Genomic DNA, 16,190 nt, shown 5'->3' on the forward strand with positions numbered 1-16,190 from the left:
TATATTTTGTAAAATGACCAGCTTTACAGTATTCCCTGATTGAAAGGAAGGACTATCATAGTCCTTCCTTTCAATCAGGAAGACAATGAGGTGACTTCCTGCACAACACCATTAGTTACTGTCGAGACAGATGCTGTTTTGGTGCTAGCAATTATGGTAATCAGTTACACAGAATTTCATTCAGGACTTCAGCAACAAGTCCTAGACACTCACTCAAAGAAAACAAACGGCGATGATTGATCTAAGATGTTCTGGGATACTGCTTCTCTCATTTATCTTGTTGCAAGTGAATGCTGACAGGTGAAAAGTCTTTAGAAAATTTATAAAATGTTAGCTAAGTAGCTTGCAGTTCATTCCTTTGAACTTGTCACAGAATAAATACCCTCTTTACTCACACATCATAAATGGAGCTAGTAAGAGCTCCAAAAGTCATTGTAAAAGGATTGTTAGATTTTATTGACCAACAATACCAACTATAACTCATTGTCTTGTCCATATCTTGTCCATATTTTGACCTCTGGGTATTTTTATTCTTGTTATAATGCTGTGACTACTTGGAATTAATCTGCCCGTGAGGATCTGTATACTTGCTAGGAATATACAATTCGTGACAGAAATTACACCATTTCTGTTAATAATCATTTTTCATATATACTGAAAATTTAATCAAATACATATTACCTATGTTAAAGGCATGAAGGTGGATGAACTGGAATTGCAAATAATGATTGAAAAAGGAGGAAAACTTTAGTAACATTATTGATGTCCACTCATTATGATGCAGTGGCATTCAAACAAGTGCCTGATAAAATGGGGCCCAGACAGTTGTCAGTTTAAAAGTCTAATAAAACACTTGAAACTTTTTGAAACCAATTTAGTGCCTCCCTATAGCTGAGTAAATAGGGAAGGATTATTTTAAATATAATTTCAAAATGATTACAGATTCTTCGAAGCCCAGTGGGAAGTATATGATTGCACCCTGCTGCACAGTGCATGCAGACACCTGTATGGGGAACTTGGGTTTGGAAGCCAGAAATTCTCATTCAGATTGAGTGGTCATTGTAAAGGTTCTCGATAGATGGTGAAGATGTGTCTACAAATTTTAAATGAATGACCTCTAGATGGGGCTATACGATGGTATGACCATTTGTTGGCATCTTGCTTAAGCCACTCATCCAGTTCTTCTCCACTGGATTTGAACTTGGATACTTGGCTGACTCATACAAACCTGTCATTAACCATCTGAGCAAAATGTAACGAACTGAAAATGAACACTTTAACTGTAATTTTAATCTTAGCATTAAGTACATAGTTAAGTTCTCATTTCTAATTCCCTCAGATTTCACACTGTTGTCCAGAACTTTAATGAGGAAAGCTTGATAGGGGTAGGTGCTTACCGGGCAGCTGGATCATACTCAGCCCAGACCCTGACGTACTCATCCAGGTGATGGGGTCCAAGGATTGAAGAGTCCCGTGTCAGATACTCAAAGTTGTCCATAATGACAGCAACAAAAAGGTTCAGCATCTGTTATATAAAAAGGAAAAAAGCATAAACCCAATATGCTGTATTAAGTAACTATGAATTTAAATCATATAACAGATAATTGGAAGAGTTAAGGCCCCAGTTCTGTGACACAAAGGTAGAATACAGAATATAGAATTCACCAAGTACTAAATGAGCAATCACATCAGAACATGATAGTATAATCATAATTTAAGGCAGCAGAAAATGCACATGAAGTATCATTGAATCCTATTTCTTGTTTTGGTCATCTATAATTTACTCCAATTTACTACAGTTTACCTTGGATACTGCACCTATTAAATTTCCCAAGGGAAGCGGAATATTTTCTTATTCCCAGTGATATGAAGCAACTCCAGAATATTCATCCATCCTCATTTCACAATATTACAGTCACACAGAATGGCCACGATATAGAAAGAGATCATTTGGCCTGTCTTATCTGTGCTAGCTCTACATAAGAACAGTTTGCTTCGTGCCACTCTCCTGCACTTTCTTATAGCTCTACACATTCTTCCTTCTCAGATAGTTATATTTATTACCCAACTAACTAATGACTAAGCACGAATTGTGTCAGTAGGGGAAGGAAGAGAAAAAAATATACATAGAAAATTTTGGTAATGCATGTTAGGATCAGAGGTATCAAAAAGGAACAAGTATAAAAATCTATTACACGCTTCTTTCCAATATTAAAACTTTCTAAACTGATTTCAAGTGCAATACTTGAAACCTGCAGAAAAAAAATAGAATTCAATGCTACAACCAACAGCTAGTGTTTAGCTCAGGTCCAAGGAATAAAAGGGCTGCATGCATGCCCCAAGCTACACCAGCAGTGACAAATATGAAACTTATTAGGAACCATGGAAAACATTTTAGAAAATCAGTACTGACATAAATTTTAATCATAAAAAGCACACTTTGGCAAACAAAGGATTAATAATAAAACAACTAGGAATATATAATATCCTGTTAAAGATACTAATTAGTCTCTTACGCTTAATGATTCTAAATCAAAACACAGAGGCTGAAATCATCCAACCAGCATTGAAAACACCATGTTCAAAGGGGATCAAATAATTGCGCATTTTCCTGGTTATGTCTAAAAGGAGATCACTTCCAATGAAGCAGCATCCTGATGAACTTGTTCAATACAGAAACCCATACATAGAGCACAAACTGCCATTTAGTAAGTTTAAATGTCCAGAGGGAATGTATGTGCATGTTAATGAATGAATGAATGTTAGTGGATGGGTGGGTTTGTGAACTAAGTGGGTGGGTTGGGAGGTGAGTAGGATGACAGTTGGTGAGGTAGTAGGTGGGTGAGTTGGGACGGGCATTAGCCTGGTCAGTTCCGGAAGATGTGAGTGCAGCTAATCAGAGTCTGCATCTCACCATGTGGTAGGTTTGTTGTCACTGTTCTCTACAGACATTTACAGGGCATGCTTGATCTAGTATGGTAGAGAACAGACACTGGTCTCACTTGAAGATGCTCTTGTACAGAATAAGTAGGAGTTTATTTCATGTTAGCAATTATTTGAAGTTACAATGATGTGAGAGACACTATTAGAGAGATTATGAGGACATGGATAAATCCCAATCACCAAGGTATATCCTCCGCAAGTCCATATGACATCATCATAGTGAATAATGCTTATAGCAATCCTTAATTCATAGAATGAAACAGGCCATTCAGCCCAAGTCCACACTGACTCTCCGAAGTCCAGCCCACCCAGACCCGCCTCCTATCCTATCTGTGTAGCTCTGCATTTTCCATGGCTAATCCACCTTACCGACATATCCTTGGACACTATAGGAAATTTAACATGGTCAATCTACTTAACCGACACATCTATGGACTGTGGGAGGAAACCAAAGCATCTGGAAGAAACCCACGCAGACATGGGGAGAATGTGCAAACTCCACAGTCTGAGGCTGGAATTGAACCCAAGTCCCATGTGCTGTGAGGTGGTAACGCTAATCACTGAACCACCATGCCACCCCAAATAACGTTAACTCTTTAAGACATTTCTTCAAAGCTTTTTCTCATTATTATTATAACTTTGTGCTTATAATTAAATTTACCATTCCTGATATTCACCAAGTCTCTGACTTTACAAATCCAGGCAACTTGAAGGTTCCACTATTCTCCTGGAATGTGTTCTCTCTGGATTTGGAAGACTTGTTGTTTGTGAGGCAAAATCCTGGTGTCTTTTATGCTATTCCTGGCAGTCTGAGACCTTTTATACTGCATGAACTTTAAACTCTTGGGACTTCCTTCACAGATAACATTGTCCCTACTGAAATAGTCAATTGCTTCTTTACAGAATGCTGAATCTCTGAAGTAGGTAATTTCTTCCTTACATTTTCTTGAATCATTAGACATCGGTCATTCTCTTCTCAGTGATGGTTTCTAGAGAGTTCCATGCATCACATTTTCAATCTCTGTCACAGATTTTTATTCTCAATCTACCTGTGCATCTTTGATGAACTAAATGGACTCTTTACTTCAATCTTTTGATTCATTTGGATATTCTCATTTGTTGCTGAAACCAGTTATGTTCCTTTCTCAGTTTCGCTGTTTGAGGTTTGATTCTTGCTTGACAATGATTGCTGTCACTGTGACTGAAGATTCTTCCCGGAAAGATAAGGTAGTCAAATGTTCTGTTTGGACTTGTCACTTCTGAGCAACCCAGGTAGCTAACATCTGACTTAAATCTTTCATAACTACTTGTTTACCAAATGGTGTTGCATACTGAATAATATCAGTTCAGATTGTCAATTGGCTTAAGTGAGGTATACTGCTCATTGACTATCACATTGCTTGTCTGAATTCTTTTCAGTTTTGACAGCAGTGGAAAACATTTAAGTGAAACCAGTATAGTCCCATCTCATTAACAGCATATTTTTTTTAATCCTAACAAAGTTACTCTCAATTGTTTCTATTTTCAGTTTGGATTCTGCCGTGAGTACAGAGAATCCGATGAAATATTCGACCAATCACTTCTTGACCAGTTATTCTTTGACTTTAGCTTGGTAAACCTTTTCCAGAATTTGAAGATAACAGAGGTCCAGGTATGCCTTTATTCTCAAGTAAGTGAGAATTCTTGAATTGAATTGAATTTAATTGGATTTATTATTACGTGTACCATGGCACAGTGAGAAGCTTTGGCTTGCGAGCGATACAGGCAGATCACATGATTAAATAGCATAGATAAGTTAATAATAGGTAAACAGCAGCGAACCAAAAACACAGGTACAGGCGATTGCTAAGAGCTTGTGAGTCCATTCAGTATTCTAACAACAGTAGGGTAGAAACTGTTTTGAAACCAGCTGGTGCGTGTGTTCAGGCGTCAGTACCTTCTGCCCAATGATAAAGGTCGTAGAAGAACATTGCCAGGGTGGGATGGATCTTTGAGAATGCGGGCCTGGTAGATGGATTCTATAGCTGGGAGATTGGCCTTTGTAATTGTCTGGGCCGCGTTTACCACTCTCCGAGTATGCACCTATAAAAGTTGGCAAGGGTATTCGCCATCATGCTAAACTTCCTCAACTGCCTGAGGAAGAAGAGACGTATTGGGCCTTTGTAACCAGTGCATCCACATGAAGAGTCCAAGAAAGCTTGTTGTGGATGACCATTCCCAGGAGCTTGACACTCCCCGCTCATTCCACCTCTGTGCTGTTAATGTGTAGGGGGGCATGAGTAACATCTCACCGAAAGTCAATAATGAGTTCCTTGGTTTTGCCGGCATTGAGAGCTAGGTTATTCTCGGTGCATGACTTTTACAGGTCTTCCACCTCCCATCTGTAGTCTGTTTCGTTGTCATCTGAGATTTGACCAGCTGTGGTGGTGTCATCAGCGAGCTTGTAAATGGCATTAGTTTGGTATTTGGCGATGCTGTCATGGGTATACAGCGAGTACAGTATGGGGCTGAGTACGCACCCTTGCGGGGCTCCAGTGTTAAGTGTTAGTGAGGATGAAATATTGTCCCGAATCTTCTCTGATTGTGGCCTGTGGGTCAGAATGTGAAGTAAATGCAGGTTTTCTGCTATTTGGCATCTTCTACTTTGGAGAGCTGCTTGTAGCATATTAAACCAGTTTATTAACTTGTTTAGCTTATGGTTTGATCTCTAGCTTGGAAGCTGTTCTGTATGTTAAGAATTGTTTTCTTCAAGATAACCAATTCTAAATTTCCAGTTAGATTTAATTTCAGATATGGACTTTCTGGAAATATGAAGGCTTGTCTTCTGAATGTGATTATTTATTTTCCTTGCTTAAAAGGTTTTTTATTTTGCAGTAGCAGCAAAGCTGCTGTTCTTTGCTGCTATTCTGAAGGGCTTTCCTGTGCATTGTGGCTAAAATGGAAGATTCCCACCTTCTCGTAAAATGGACTTCTACTTTCTTGTGGCTTGACTGGATAAATACTACTATTCATAGCCTTAATAAATTAATTCCTGTTTCCTTAATGGCTTTGCTGAATGAATTCTGCTTCCTGTGGCATTCATAAGTGATGCCGACTTTAGCTTCTGCTAGTTGAAGCTTTAAGAGATGAAACTTGCTTCTTTAATAGTTTTTTTCTGGATGATTCCTGCTTTTTGCATGTTCAATACTGATTCCCATTTTTTTCTGGTTGGTTTTGCTCCCCACAGTTTAAATAGATGTTTCCTGCTTTCAAAATGTTTTAATTAAAGGATTGTCTACCTTTTCTGTAATCTTAATAAAGTCTCCTATCTTTATTCTTTCATTAGGCCAGGGATGCTTAGGTTTCTAATCTGTCCCTTTGTTATTTTAATTTTGGCTTTGTGATGTTGCCAGGTTTGCAGTATCAGTTTAAACTGCTTTTGTGGCCCTTGATTTCCTTCACCACAGCCATGCCTTGGAGCATCCACTTGCTATCGCAGTGGCGCTCGATCAATGTAACATTTCCTTACATTTGGCTTTTCTGAACTACAAGACTCACTGTTTTTAGAAGCTTACTGTTGTCCACCAGATTTTAACTTTACTCAAAGAGCCTCTGATGTCCATTCATTCTTCAGCTGAAACCTGATTCAAGACTGCTCCTATAAACAACTGCCATGCTACTCACTCTCTATCTACTTTTGGAGTAATTGATCCTCCTTCTCTATGAAGTGCCTAACACTCCTGCTGAAGACTCTCTCTTACCAGAAATATCAAAATATTTTTACCATTAGTATGGATTCTTCCTTGCTGAATTTAACCACGATTCTTCTGTAAGGTTCTAAAATGTTCAGCTCTTTCCTCCTGCTCACTTTCTGCGTGAGGAGGTGACTTAAAGTAGAACCTGAAGATGCTGAAAATTTCAGACTCCACTACTGCCAGCATGTTGTATACACAGCTAATCCAAGATTGCATGTCAACACATTGAAGAGTAGTTGCCACCATCCTCTTTGTGTGTAGGGATCTACAAGGTCTCCTTGCGTGAGCATGGTAGACGAAAAACACTTCCAGTCTAACCAGAAGAGGCTCTTATATTGAACAAGTAGCAAAATTGTTACATTGATGTGATAGACTAATTCCAGACACAATGAGAAGGCTCTTAATGATAAGATCTTAAAGGCCTAAGGTGTTGCTCTTACAAGTCTACTTGACATCATCATAATGGATGATGCCAATGGCACTCCTCAGTATTAACTGTTTTCAGAGTCATATGTAACTAAAGGGAAATCAGGTTGGGTTGGGAAGGTACTCAAGTGATTGGGACTCATATGGTCAGAAAGAGCAGTTGAGACAGTTCAGGGCGGCAGTTGTGAAGTTTGAGTGGGAAGACGGGTCAGAGCTGAAAGGGAGTTAGACTAGCATTTTTCTGACTAACATTTCCTGGATAACTATTCAGGCAGGTACCGCACAGCAAAGTTTCTGACTCAGAGTCGACACTATTATGGAGGGCCCCAGAGAATGGAAGAATTGCCTCTTGGATGTTCAAACTTCCTGGGCATTCCATAGAGATAAGCAAACCAGTACTACTGCAAGTTGTAGAGGTTTGTGTTCAGTCTCTGATGGTCCAAAGACTGGATTCTATAAATATCCAACATTTTATTTCTTCTTTTATTAAACAATGGGCTGTCAAGAAACAGGATGCATTCAAGACTTACCAGAAAGGAACAGAGGAAAATAAAGGAGACAAAGTAGAAATAGGCAATCTCATTGCCACACTCATTTCCACTGATGCCAGATCGTTGATCACAAGGTTTGCCGCCCAAGCATGATAACATGATACTATGCCACGCTTCCCCTGTTGCACTCCTGAAATACAGAGTCTTGTTAAGGATTGATTGCAGTCCAGAAAGATGGATGAAACTTAATTTGGAATTCACAATCTTTCCTTAGTAACCTATCTGAAAGACTTCAAGTTTATAAAAGCACCAGCACAGATAATTCCCGATGCTACAACAAAACTGACAAGGTAAAATTCAAAGCCTGTTCTAGACCTCATTGCATCAGAGATTCCTCTCTTCAAATGTATGCTAGAAATGACCAGTGGATTTACAAACCCACTCTGAGTCCATCTTTGTGATGGTTCAGTAGATCAGTGCAATGTAACCTTACTATTGTTAAGCAGGACAGCACGAAGGGGTACGAGAGATAATGGAAGTCTCATTGTCTAAGAGCATGGGAAAGAAACACTGGATTTGCCAATATTCCATCTCCTGATCACTATTAATTGATTCTTACTGAAAAGTTTGTGTCTACATGGCAGGTGAAGACAAAGTTGGAGTTGGCTGTGGTATCTTCTATACTATGATAGGCTCCTGTCAATCACTGATGAAGGGCTCCTGCCTGAAACATCGATTTGCCTGCTGCTTGGATGCTGCCTAACTTGCTGTGTTTTTCTAGCACCACTCTAATCTTGACTCTAATCTCCAGCATCTGCAGTCCTTACTTTCGCCCTGTCCTATCAATCACTGCCTGGGTTGGGTAAAGAGAGGTACTGGAGAAGTGCTTGGTACCTTTGGAAACTGTACTCCAGCAAACATCAGGAGCAAGTAAGAGACAAATAAAGTTGACATTATTTACCGGAAAAGAAGCATCAGAGCTTGGAAGAATGTTCTGAAGTTGTTGTGGTGATTAATTTCACTATCTTCATCATCATCAACTGCTATATTTCCAAATACCTGGAAAATCAAACAAGGCTGAGAGAGGCACTTTGGAAATCCAAGTACACCGCATCTATAGGTTCCCCATTTATCTTTTAATAAACCATGACAATTCTACTTGAGTGCATCATGATATTCTAATGAATGTTGTTAAAGTGGAAAGGGTGCACAAAAGATCTACAAGGATGTTACGGAGGCTGGATGGTTTGATTTATAAGGACAGGCTGGATAGGCTGGGACTTCTTTCCCTGGAGTGTAGGAGACTGATGGATGACCTTATAGAGGTTTATAAAATCGTGATGGGCATAGATAGGATGAATAGCCAAGATCTTTTCCCCAGGATAGGGAGTACAAAATGAGAGAGCATAGGGTGACAGGGAAAAACTTTACAAGGGCCCTGAAGGGCAACGTTTTCACACACATAGTGGTGAGTATATGGAATGAGCTGTCAGAGGAGGTGGTAGAGGTGAATACAATTACAACTTTAAAAGACATTTAGACAGCTACATGATTAGGAGAGGTTTAGAGGGATATGGGCCAAATGTATGCAAATTGAACTAGTTCAGTTTAGGAAACATGGTTGGCATGGATGGGTAGGCCGAAGGGTCTGTTTCCGTACTGACTCTATAACTTTATATCCTCCTTACAAGTAGGTTATAGCATTTTCTTTATGGCAGATGTTAGACTAACTGGCCTATAGTTTCTGTCTGTTTTCCTCTTTTCTTGAACAGAGAAGTTATGTTTGTTATTTTCTAATCTCTTAGGACCTCACAAGAACCTAGGAAATGTTGGAAAATTGTAATCAATGCATTTGATATCTCTGCAGCCACTTGTTTTAAGATCACCAGAAAAATGTCTATTAGGTCCTGGGAATTTATCAGCCTTTAGTTCTAATACTTTTTTTCAGCACCTTTTCTCTGGTGATTGCAATTGTTTTCAATTCACCCTGTTCTTTTCACTTCTTGATTGCAAGTATTTTTGAAATGTTATTCAGAGCTTCTACAGTAAGGGAGACACAAGATATCTGTTCAAAGCCTCTGTTATTTCCTTATGGTCCATTATTCAGTCCCCAGGCCTACTCTAGAGAGGACTAATATTCAGTTTAGTTTCCTTTTTCCTTTTTAAATAGTTATAGAAACTCTACTATCTATTTTTGTATGTCTAGCTAAGTTCTCCATAGTCAAATTTCACCCTCTTTTTTCATTAATCTTTGCCATTTTTATACATCTGTTCAATCTTCTGACCTACCACTAAAATTCACAGAAGTGCACATTTTGCCTTTCAATCTGATACCATCTTTAACTTTCTCAGTTAGCCACAGATGGCATATCCTTCTCCTAGAGTCTTGCTTTCTCACCAGTGTGCAGCTTTGCCGGGGGTAATGCAATATCTCCTTAGACATCTGCCAATGCATCCTATTACTTTAGCCAGCTCTTTCTTCATTATCTTGTAATTATTATTTAAGTATAAAACACTGGTCTTAGCCACACTTTTCTCTTCCATAAACTGAAATTCAATCATGTTAGGATCACTGTTACCTGAAGGTTCCTTTGCTATGAGGTTTTTAATTAATCCTGTCTCACTGCAAATTTTTAGATCTAGAATAGCTGACTCTTTGGTTGACTTGAAGATGTGCTGCTCTACGAAACTGTCTCAAAAGCTGTCAATGAGCTCAACTCAATTTGATTCACCCAAACAATATGTAGAATGAATTATCTGTACACCTTTCTTACAAGTCTGTTATTTCTTCCTGGTACTTTGTATAAATTACTTCTGCATATGACTTTTTATCTTTGCTACTTTTTATCTCTACCCAAATTGATTCTGATCTTGATCTTTAGAACAAAGATAAATCTCTCATTATTGTACCAATATCATCCTTAATTAACAGATCTACCCAACCACTTCTTCTAGTTTCCTGTCCTTCTAAATTGTCAGGTATGTTTCAATATTAAGATCCCAGCTTTGGACATCTTGTAGCTAATCTTAGTAATGGCTATCATATCTATTTCTATTGAAGTGCATATGCATTCAAATGCAGAGTCTTTAGTTCTGCAGTGTTACTATCTTTGAAAACTCTGGCTTTATTTGCTGGTGTACTCTTACGTTTGTATGCTCCTTTCCCTCCATGGTCTCATTGTCACTCCCCTTAATGTTAACTCGATCTCTTGGTTTATCCTTTCTCTTCATTTCCCATGAATTCTTTTAAGTGATCCCCTACCTTCACTATTCAATTTAAAGTCTTCTCTATCAACCTACTTACATGATTCATCAGAACACTGTTCCCAGCATAGCTCAGGTAAAGAACAGCCCAATAGTATAACTCTCAGTTAGCCCAGTACCGGTACCTGTGCTTTTTTAATCTACACTAATTTTTCTCACATTAATCTTTAAGCCATACATTTAACTCCCTAGTCTTATTTATCTTATGTCAATTTGTTCATGATTCAAAGGTTCTACTTTATAAGTAGAGGTTCTACTTTATAAGTTAGCTCTGAGATGCACATACAGCCTCTATGAATGGGAGAAAGGATGTAAGAACTGTGAAGTCTTGGACAATTGCAAAGGTTGAGGTACATTCACTCCTCACTTTCAATCCTCAGATCTATCTTGCAGTCACATTGTACAATGCCCAATTATGGATCAAATCAGAAGACCCTAGCCTAAATGTGTGCCTTACCATGGGACAAAGTGTCCTTGTGACTTCCCTCTTCCCTGATACATTGCAATGGTTGAAGCTCACACTCCAGCTCATTAACTCAGAGTTGAAGGTCTCCAGCTGTAATCACTGCAGATGTGCTTTGAATCATACTGGCATTCACAACAGCACCCACACGCTGGGCCATCTTTAATGCATTTTAAGTACCTAATTTCTTTTAGCTTATCTCATTACTCTAGCCCATATCTGGGTTCTAGTTCATCCCTATAGATGAACTCGTCACTGTTGGCTTGCTCTTTGTTCCTGATCAGCCATCTTGGTAGATAAGCCCATCCTGATAGACTAGCCCATCTGTACTGTCTCGACCGAACATATTAAAGGCCTTAATGACTGTTCATCATCATTGGAAGCAGGAGATGAGAAACTAGGAGTCTGTTTAGTGCAAAGTTTCATGTCTGCTTCAGTAGCTGTGCAATGCCTATTTCATTTGGAAAAAAGGAGTTCAAGTAAGTCTGATTTGTTCAGCTATATATATATATATCTCCATGTAGCCACTTGATGAAGCAGTGCATTGTATGTCAGTCCACAGTTACTTCTACAAAATTAGGTAGACCTGCTCAATGTTACTTTTTGGTTACTCAAAATCACCAAAAGTAGCTGCTCAACATGGTTTTGGTTTTGGCACAATTTCTTTAATCCATTTTTATTTATTCATAATCATTTGCTTGCAGTTTATCCTATGATACAAGGAGATGTAACATCTCAGAGGAACCTACTGAAAATATGAAAACTCTAAATAAGTTATTCTAAGTCAAACATCATTCTTAATTTTTTTTATTTCTAAATATGTTAGCCTGTAGGGCATACTGGATGGGTAATTGAATTAATGCTATATATGTTGATGATGCAGCCCTCCAACCCCTCCACTTAACTCTTCCTAAGATAAATGCATTTTGCTCTGTTAAACTGAATTCAGTTTTGCAAATGTATAAATTAGGAACAGATAGCGGCTAGTAGGCTCCTAAAATCCGGTCTGCCATTCAATAAGGACATGGCTGATCTGAATGTGTCCTCAACTCTACATTCCTGTCAACTCCTGGACTTTTCTTACATCTAACGTGCCATTTTCTTCAGCTCACTGTCATAAATCTCATTCCTAGAAATTGCTGTATAATGGTACATAAAACTCAAAAGCGATAGAACAATTAATTAACGTTTTGGTCAGAATTCTTTGGTGTATTTTATTAGAAACATTCAAGAAATACTGAAGCAAAGTATTTATTATCAAATGCCTTGCTAAAATCCATGTACACCACATCCACTGCTCTGCCTTCATCAACATGTTTTGTCACATCCTCAAATAATTTAATAAGGTTTGTTAGGCATGACCTGCCCCTCATAAAACCATACTGACTAACTCTAATCAAATTATGGTTTTCCAAGTAATCAAAAATCTGTCTCTCAGAATCCTCTCCAATACTTTGCATATCACAGCCGTAAGACTGATTGGTCTGTAATTCCCAAGATTATCCCTATTCCCTTTCTTGAACAAGTGAATAACATTTACCACCTTCCAATCACCTGGCACTACTCCAGTGGACAGTGAGGATGCAAAGCTGCTGCACCTTTGGTGATGAATCTCTTCCCTCACTTCCTGTAGTAACCTCGGGTATATCCCATTTGGCCAAGGGGGATTTATCTATCCTTATGTTTTCAAAATTTTCAATACATCCTCCTTCCTAACACCAACCTGTTCTAGCATATCAGTCTGTTTCATGCTGTCCTCACAAACAACAAGGTCCCTCTCACTAGTGAATACTGAAGCAAAGTATTCATTAAGGTCCTCCCCTACTTCCTCCATGTGCAAGTTCCCTCCACTATCCCTGATTGGCCCTACCCTCATTCTGGCCATCCTCTTGTTCCTCACATAAGTGTAGAATGCCTTAGGGTTTTCCTTAATCCTACTTGCTAAAGATTTTTTATGTCCGCTTCTAGCTCTCCTAAGTCCATTCTTCAGTTCCTTCCTGGCTACCTTGTAACCCTCTGAAGCCCTGTCTGATCCTTGCCTCCTTAACCTTAAGTCAGCTTCCTTCTCCCTATTGACTAGATGTTCCACATCGCTTGTCACCCAAGATTCTTTCAACCTACCTCCCTTCCTTGCCTCAGTGGGACAAACCTATCCAGCACTATCAGCAGATGCTTTCTAAACAACCTCCACATTTCTGTTGTACATTTCTCTGAGAACATCTGTTCCCAATCTAGGCGCCCAAGTTCTTGCCTAATAGTATTCCAATTCCCTCTCCCCCAATTAAATACTTTCCCATATCTTCTGCCCCTATCCCTCTCCATGAGTATAGTAATGGTCAGGGGGTTATGATCACTATCACCGAAATGATCTCCCACCGAGAGATCTGACACCTGGCATGGTTTGTTGTCAAGCACCAAATCCAATATAGCCACCCGTTTACTCAACCTATCTACATATTGCATCAGGAACTCTTCCTGGACACACCTGACAAAAAACTGATCCATTCAAACTACTTGAACTAAGGATGTTCTAATCAATATTAGGGAAGTTATAGTTACCCATGACAACAGCCCTGTTACTTCTGCACATTTCCAAAATCTGCCTCCCAGTCTGCTCCTGCATGTCTCTGTTGCTACTGGGGGGATCTGTAGAAACCTCCCAATAAAGTGACTGCTCCTTTCCTGTTTCTGACTTCCACCCATACTGACTCTGTAGACAAACCCTACTCGACAATCTCCCTTTCTGCAGCTGTGACTAGCAATGCCATTCCTTTACCTCTTTTACCTTCCACACATTCCTTTTGAAACATCTAAACCCTGGAACATCCAACAACCATTCCTGCATCTGTGATATCCAAGTCTCCATAATAACCACAACATCAGAGTTCCAAGTACTCTTCCATGCTCTGAGTTTGTCACCCTTATTCTTGATACTTCTTGCATTAAAATAGACATACTTAAACCCAACACACTGACTGCATCTTTTCTGTATTAAGTGCCTATCCCACCTCACAGACTCTCTGCACACTGTATCGGGCTGTTCACTACTTACTCTATCATCTGAGTTGTAGCTCAGGTTCCCACTCCTGTGCCAATCTAGTTTAAACCCTCCTGAAGAGCTCTAGCAAACCTCCCCCCCAAGATATTGGTGCTCCTCCAGTTTAGGTGCAACCTGTCCTTCTTGTACATGTCCCACCTTCCCCAGAAGGTATCCCAATGATCCACATATCTGAAGCCCTCCCTCCTACACCAGCCCTGCTGCTTAAAGTAGTTGGCACCTTGGCAGATGCTTATTCCCCAGTTTGTACATTCTATGGTGAATGATTCACATGTTGCATTTGTTTAGGAAGGCTTTCAGGGTATTCTTGTAGCAATCCCTGACCATTGCAGAGTCAGAGTGGAGCACTTGATTAGGGAGTCTTGTGTTGGGCATATGGACAATGTGGCTTGGCCATTGCAGCAGGTTGTGTGTGACCAGTGTCTTGATACTGGGGATATTGGCCTAGGGGAGGATACTTATGCTAGTCCACCTATTTTGCCAGTGGATTTACAGGAATTCACAAAAGCAGCACTGGGGATACCTCTCGAGGGATTTGAGGGTCTGCTGTACATAGTTCATGTTTTTGGAAGGTCGGCAGCACAGCTGATCAGCAGACCATGAGCTTGATACTAAGGTTTCAAGTCTTTGTTTCTCAGGTGCCCAAAGGATACACTCACATTGGAGCCAATGTTGCATTTCATTGTCAATGTCTGCTCACACTGATAGGAGGCTCCTGAGGTTTGGAAAATGATCCACATTGTCCAAAGGCTCACCGTGGAATTTTATAGCCTGGGGTGGTGTTGTGTGGCAGAAATAGTTTGGGAATGCACCTTTCTTTTCCGGATCTGAGGCCAATTTCTTCATATGTTTCAGTAAAAGTTTCAACAATGGCTTGTAGCTCAGCCTCTGAGTGTGTGCACACGTAGGCATCATCTGTGTACTGCAGCTCGATGATGTGTTGGGATTCTGGCCTGTAGGGTGTTGAAGATTGAACAGCTTCCCAACCTCTCTGTGGGTTAGCTCCACTGCACATGGAGCTTCATGAAGGTGTGGTGCAGTGCCTCAGTATTGAGGAAGATGGAGAACAGCAGTGGTGCAATGACAGAGCAACTGCTTGACCCCAGTCTATTGTGTCTGTGGTGGATCCACTGGTGAGGATCACAGTTTGCATTTCATTGTGAAGCAGGTGGAGAATGGTGAACAATTTCTGTAGGCAGCTGAATTTAAGGAGGATATTCCATAATCCCTCACAATTGACAGAATTGAAAGCCTTTGTGAGGTCAAAGGCCATGTAGTAGAAGTTGGTCCTGTTCTCTGAATATGTCTTGATTTGTCACACATTGTAAATCTTGATGGATGTGCCTCCTCACAGGCAGAGCCATGTTGAGACTCAATAAGGAGCTTTTAAGACATTGGGAGGAGGTGGTTGAGGAGCATTCTCACAATGACTGTTCTCATGATAGACAAAGTCAGAAGTCACATGTCACCAGAGTATAATCCAACAAGTATACTTGAAATCACAAACTTTAGGAGCATTGCTCCTTTCTTAAATGAAGAGTCCATCAGAAGAAGGAGCAGTGTTTGAAACCTTGTGATTTCAAATAAACCTGTTGGACTATAACCTGGTGTTATATGACTTTATCCACCAGGTCAACACCGGCATCTCCACATCATGGTTTTCTCATGGTGGACATTAGGGAAATCCCTCTGTAATTTTCACAGTCAGACCTATCTCCTTTCTTGAAGGCAGTCCCAATTACACAACTGTTTCCTTCCAGTCAAGGGGGATGAAGTTGTGGATTCATGTCAAGAGTGCCTGTCTGCCGTAT

The 16,190-nt window shown here is 39.8% G+C and overlaps 1 protein-coding gene across 1 annotated transcript in view; it reads right to left on the reverse strand.

Moving 5' to 3' along the window:
- LOC122552384 (voltage-dependent P/Q-type calcium channel subunit alpha-1A-like) overlaps positions 1 to 16,190 on the reverse strand; it is a 603,273-nt gene that overhangs the window by 94,190 nt on the left and 492,893 nt on the right. The window contains exons 39-41 of the mRNA XM_043695134.1: positions 8,556 to 8,653; positions 7,634 to 7,784; positions 1,398 to 1,525 (exon numbers count right to left, since the gene is read on the reverse strand). Of these exons, the coding sequence (XP_043551069.1) occupies positions 1,398 to 1,525; positions 7,634 to 7,784; positions 8,556 to 8,653 (377 nt within the window). The remainder of the gene's footprint in view (positions 1 to 1,397; positions 1,526 to 7,633; positions 7,785 to 8,555; positions 8,654 to 16,190) is intronic.

Source organism: Chiloscyllium plagiosum, chromosome 8 (genome assembly GCF_004010195.1).
Source record: "Chiloscyllium plagiosum isolate BGI_BamShark_2017 chromosome 8, ASM401019v2, whole genome shotgun sequence".
Taxonomy (NCBI): Eukaryota; Metazoa; Chordata; class Chondrichthyes; order Orectolobiformes; family Hemiscylliidae; genus Chiloscyllium; species Chiloscyllium plagiosum.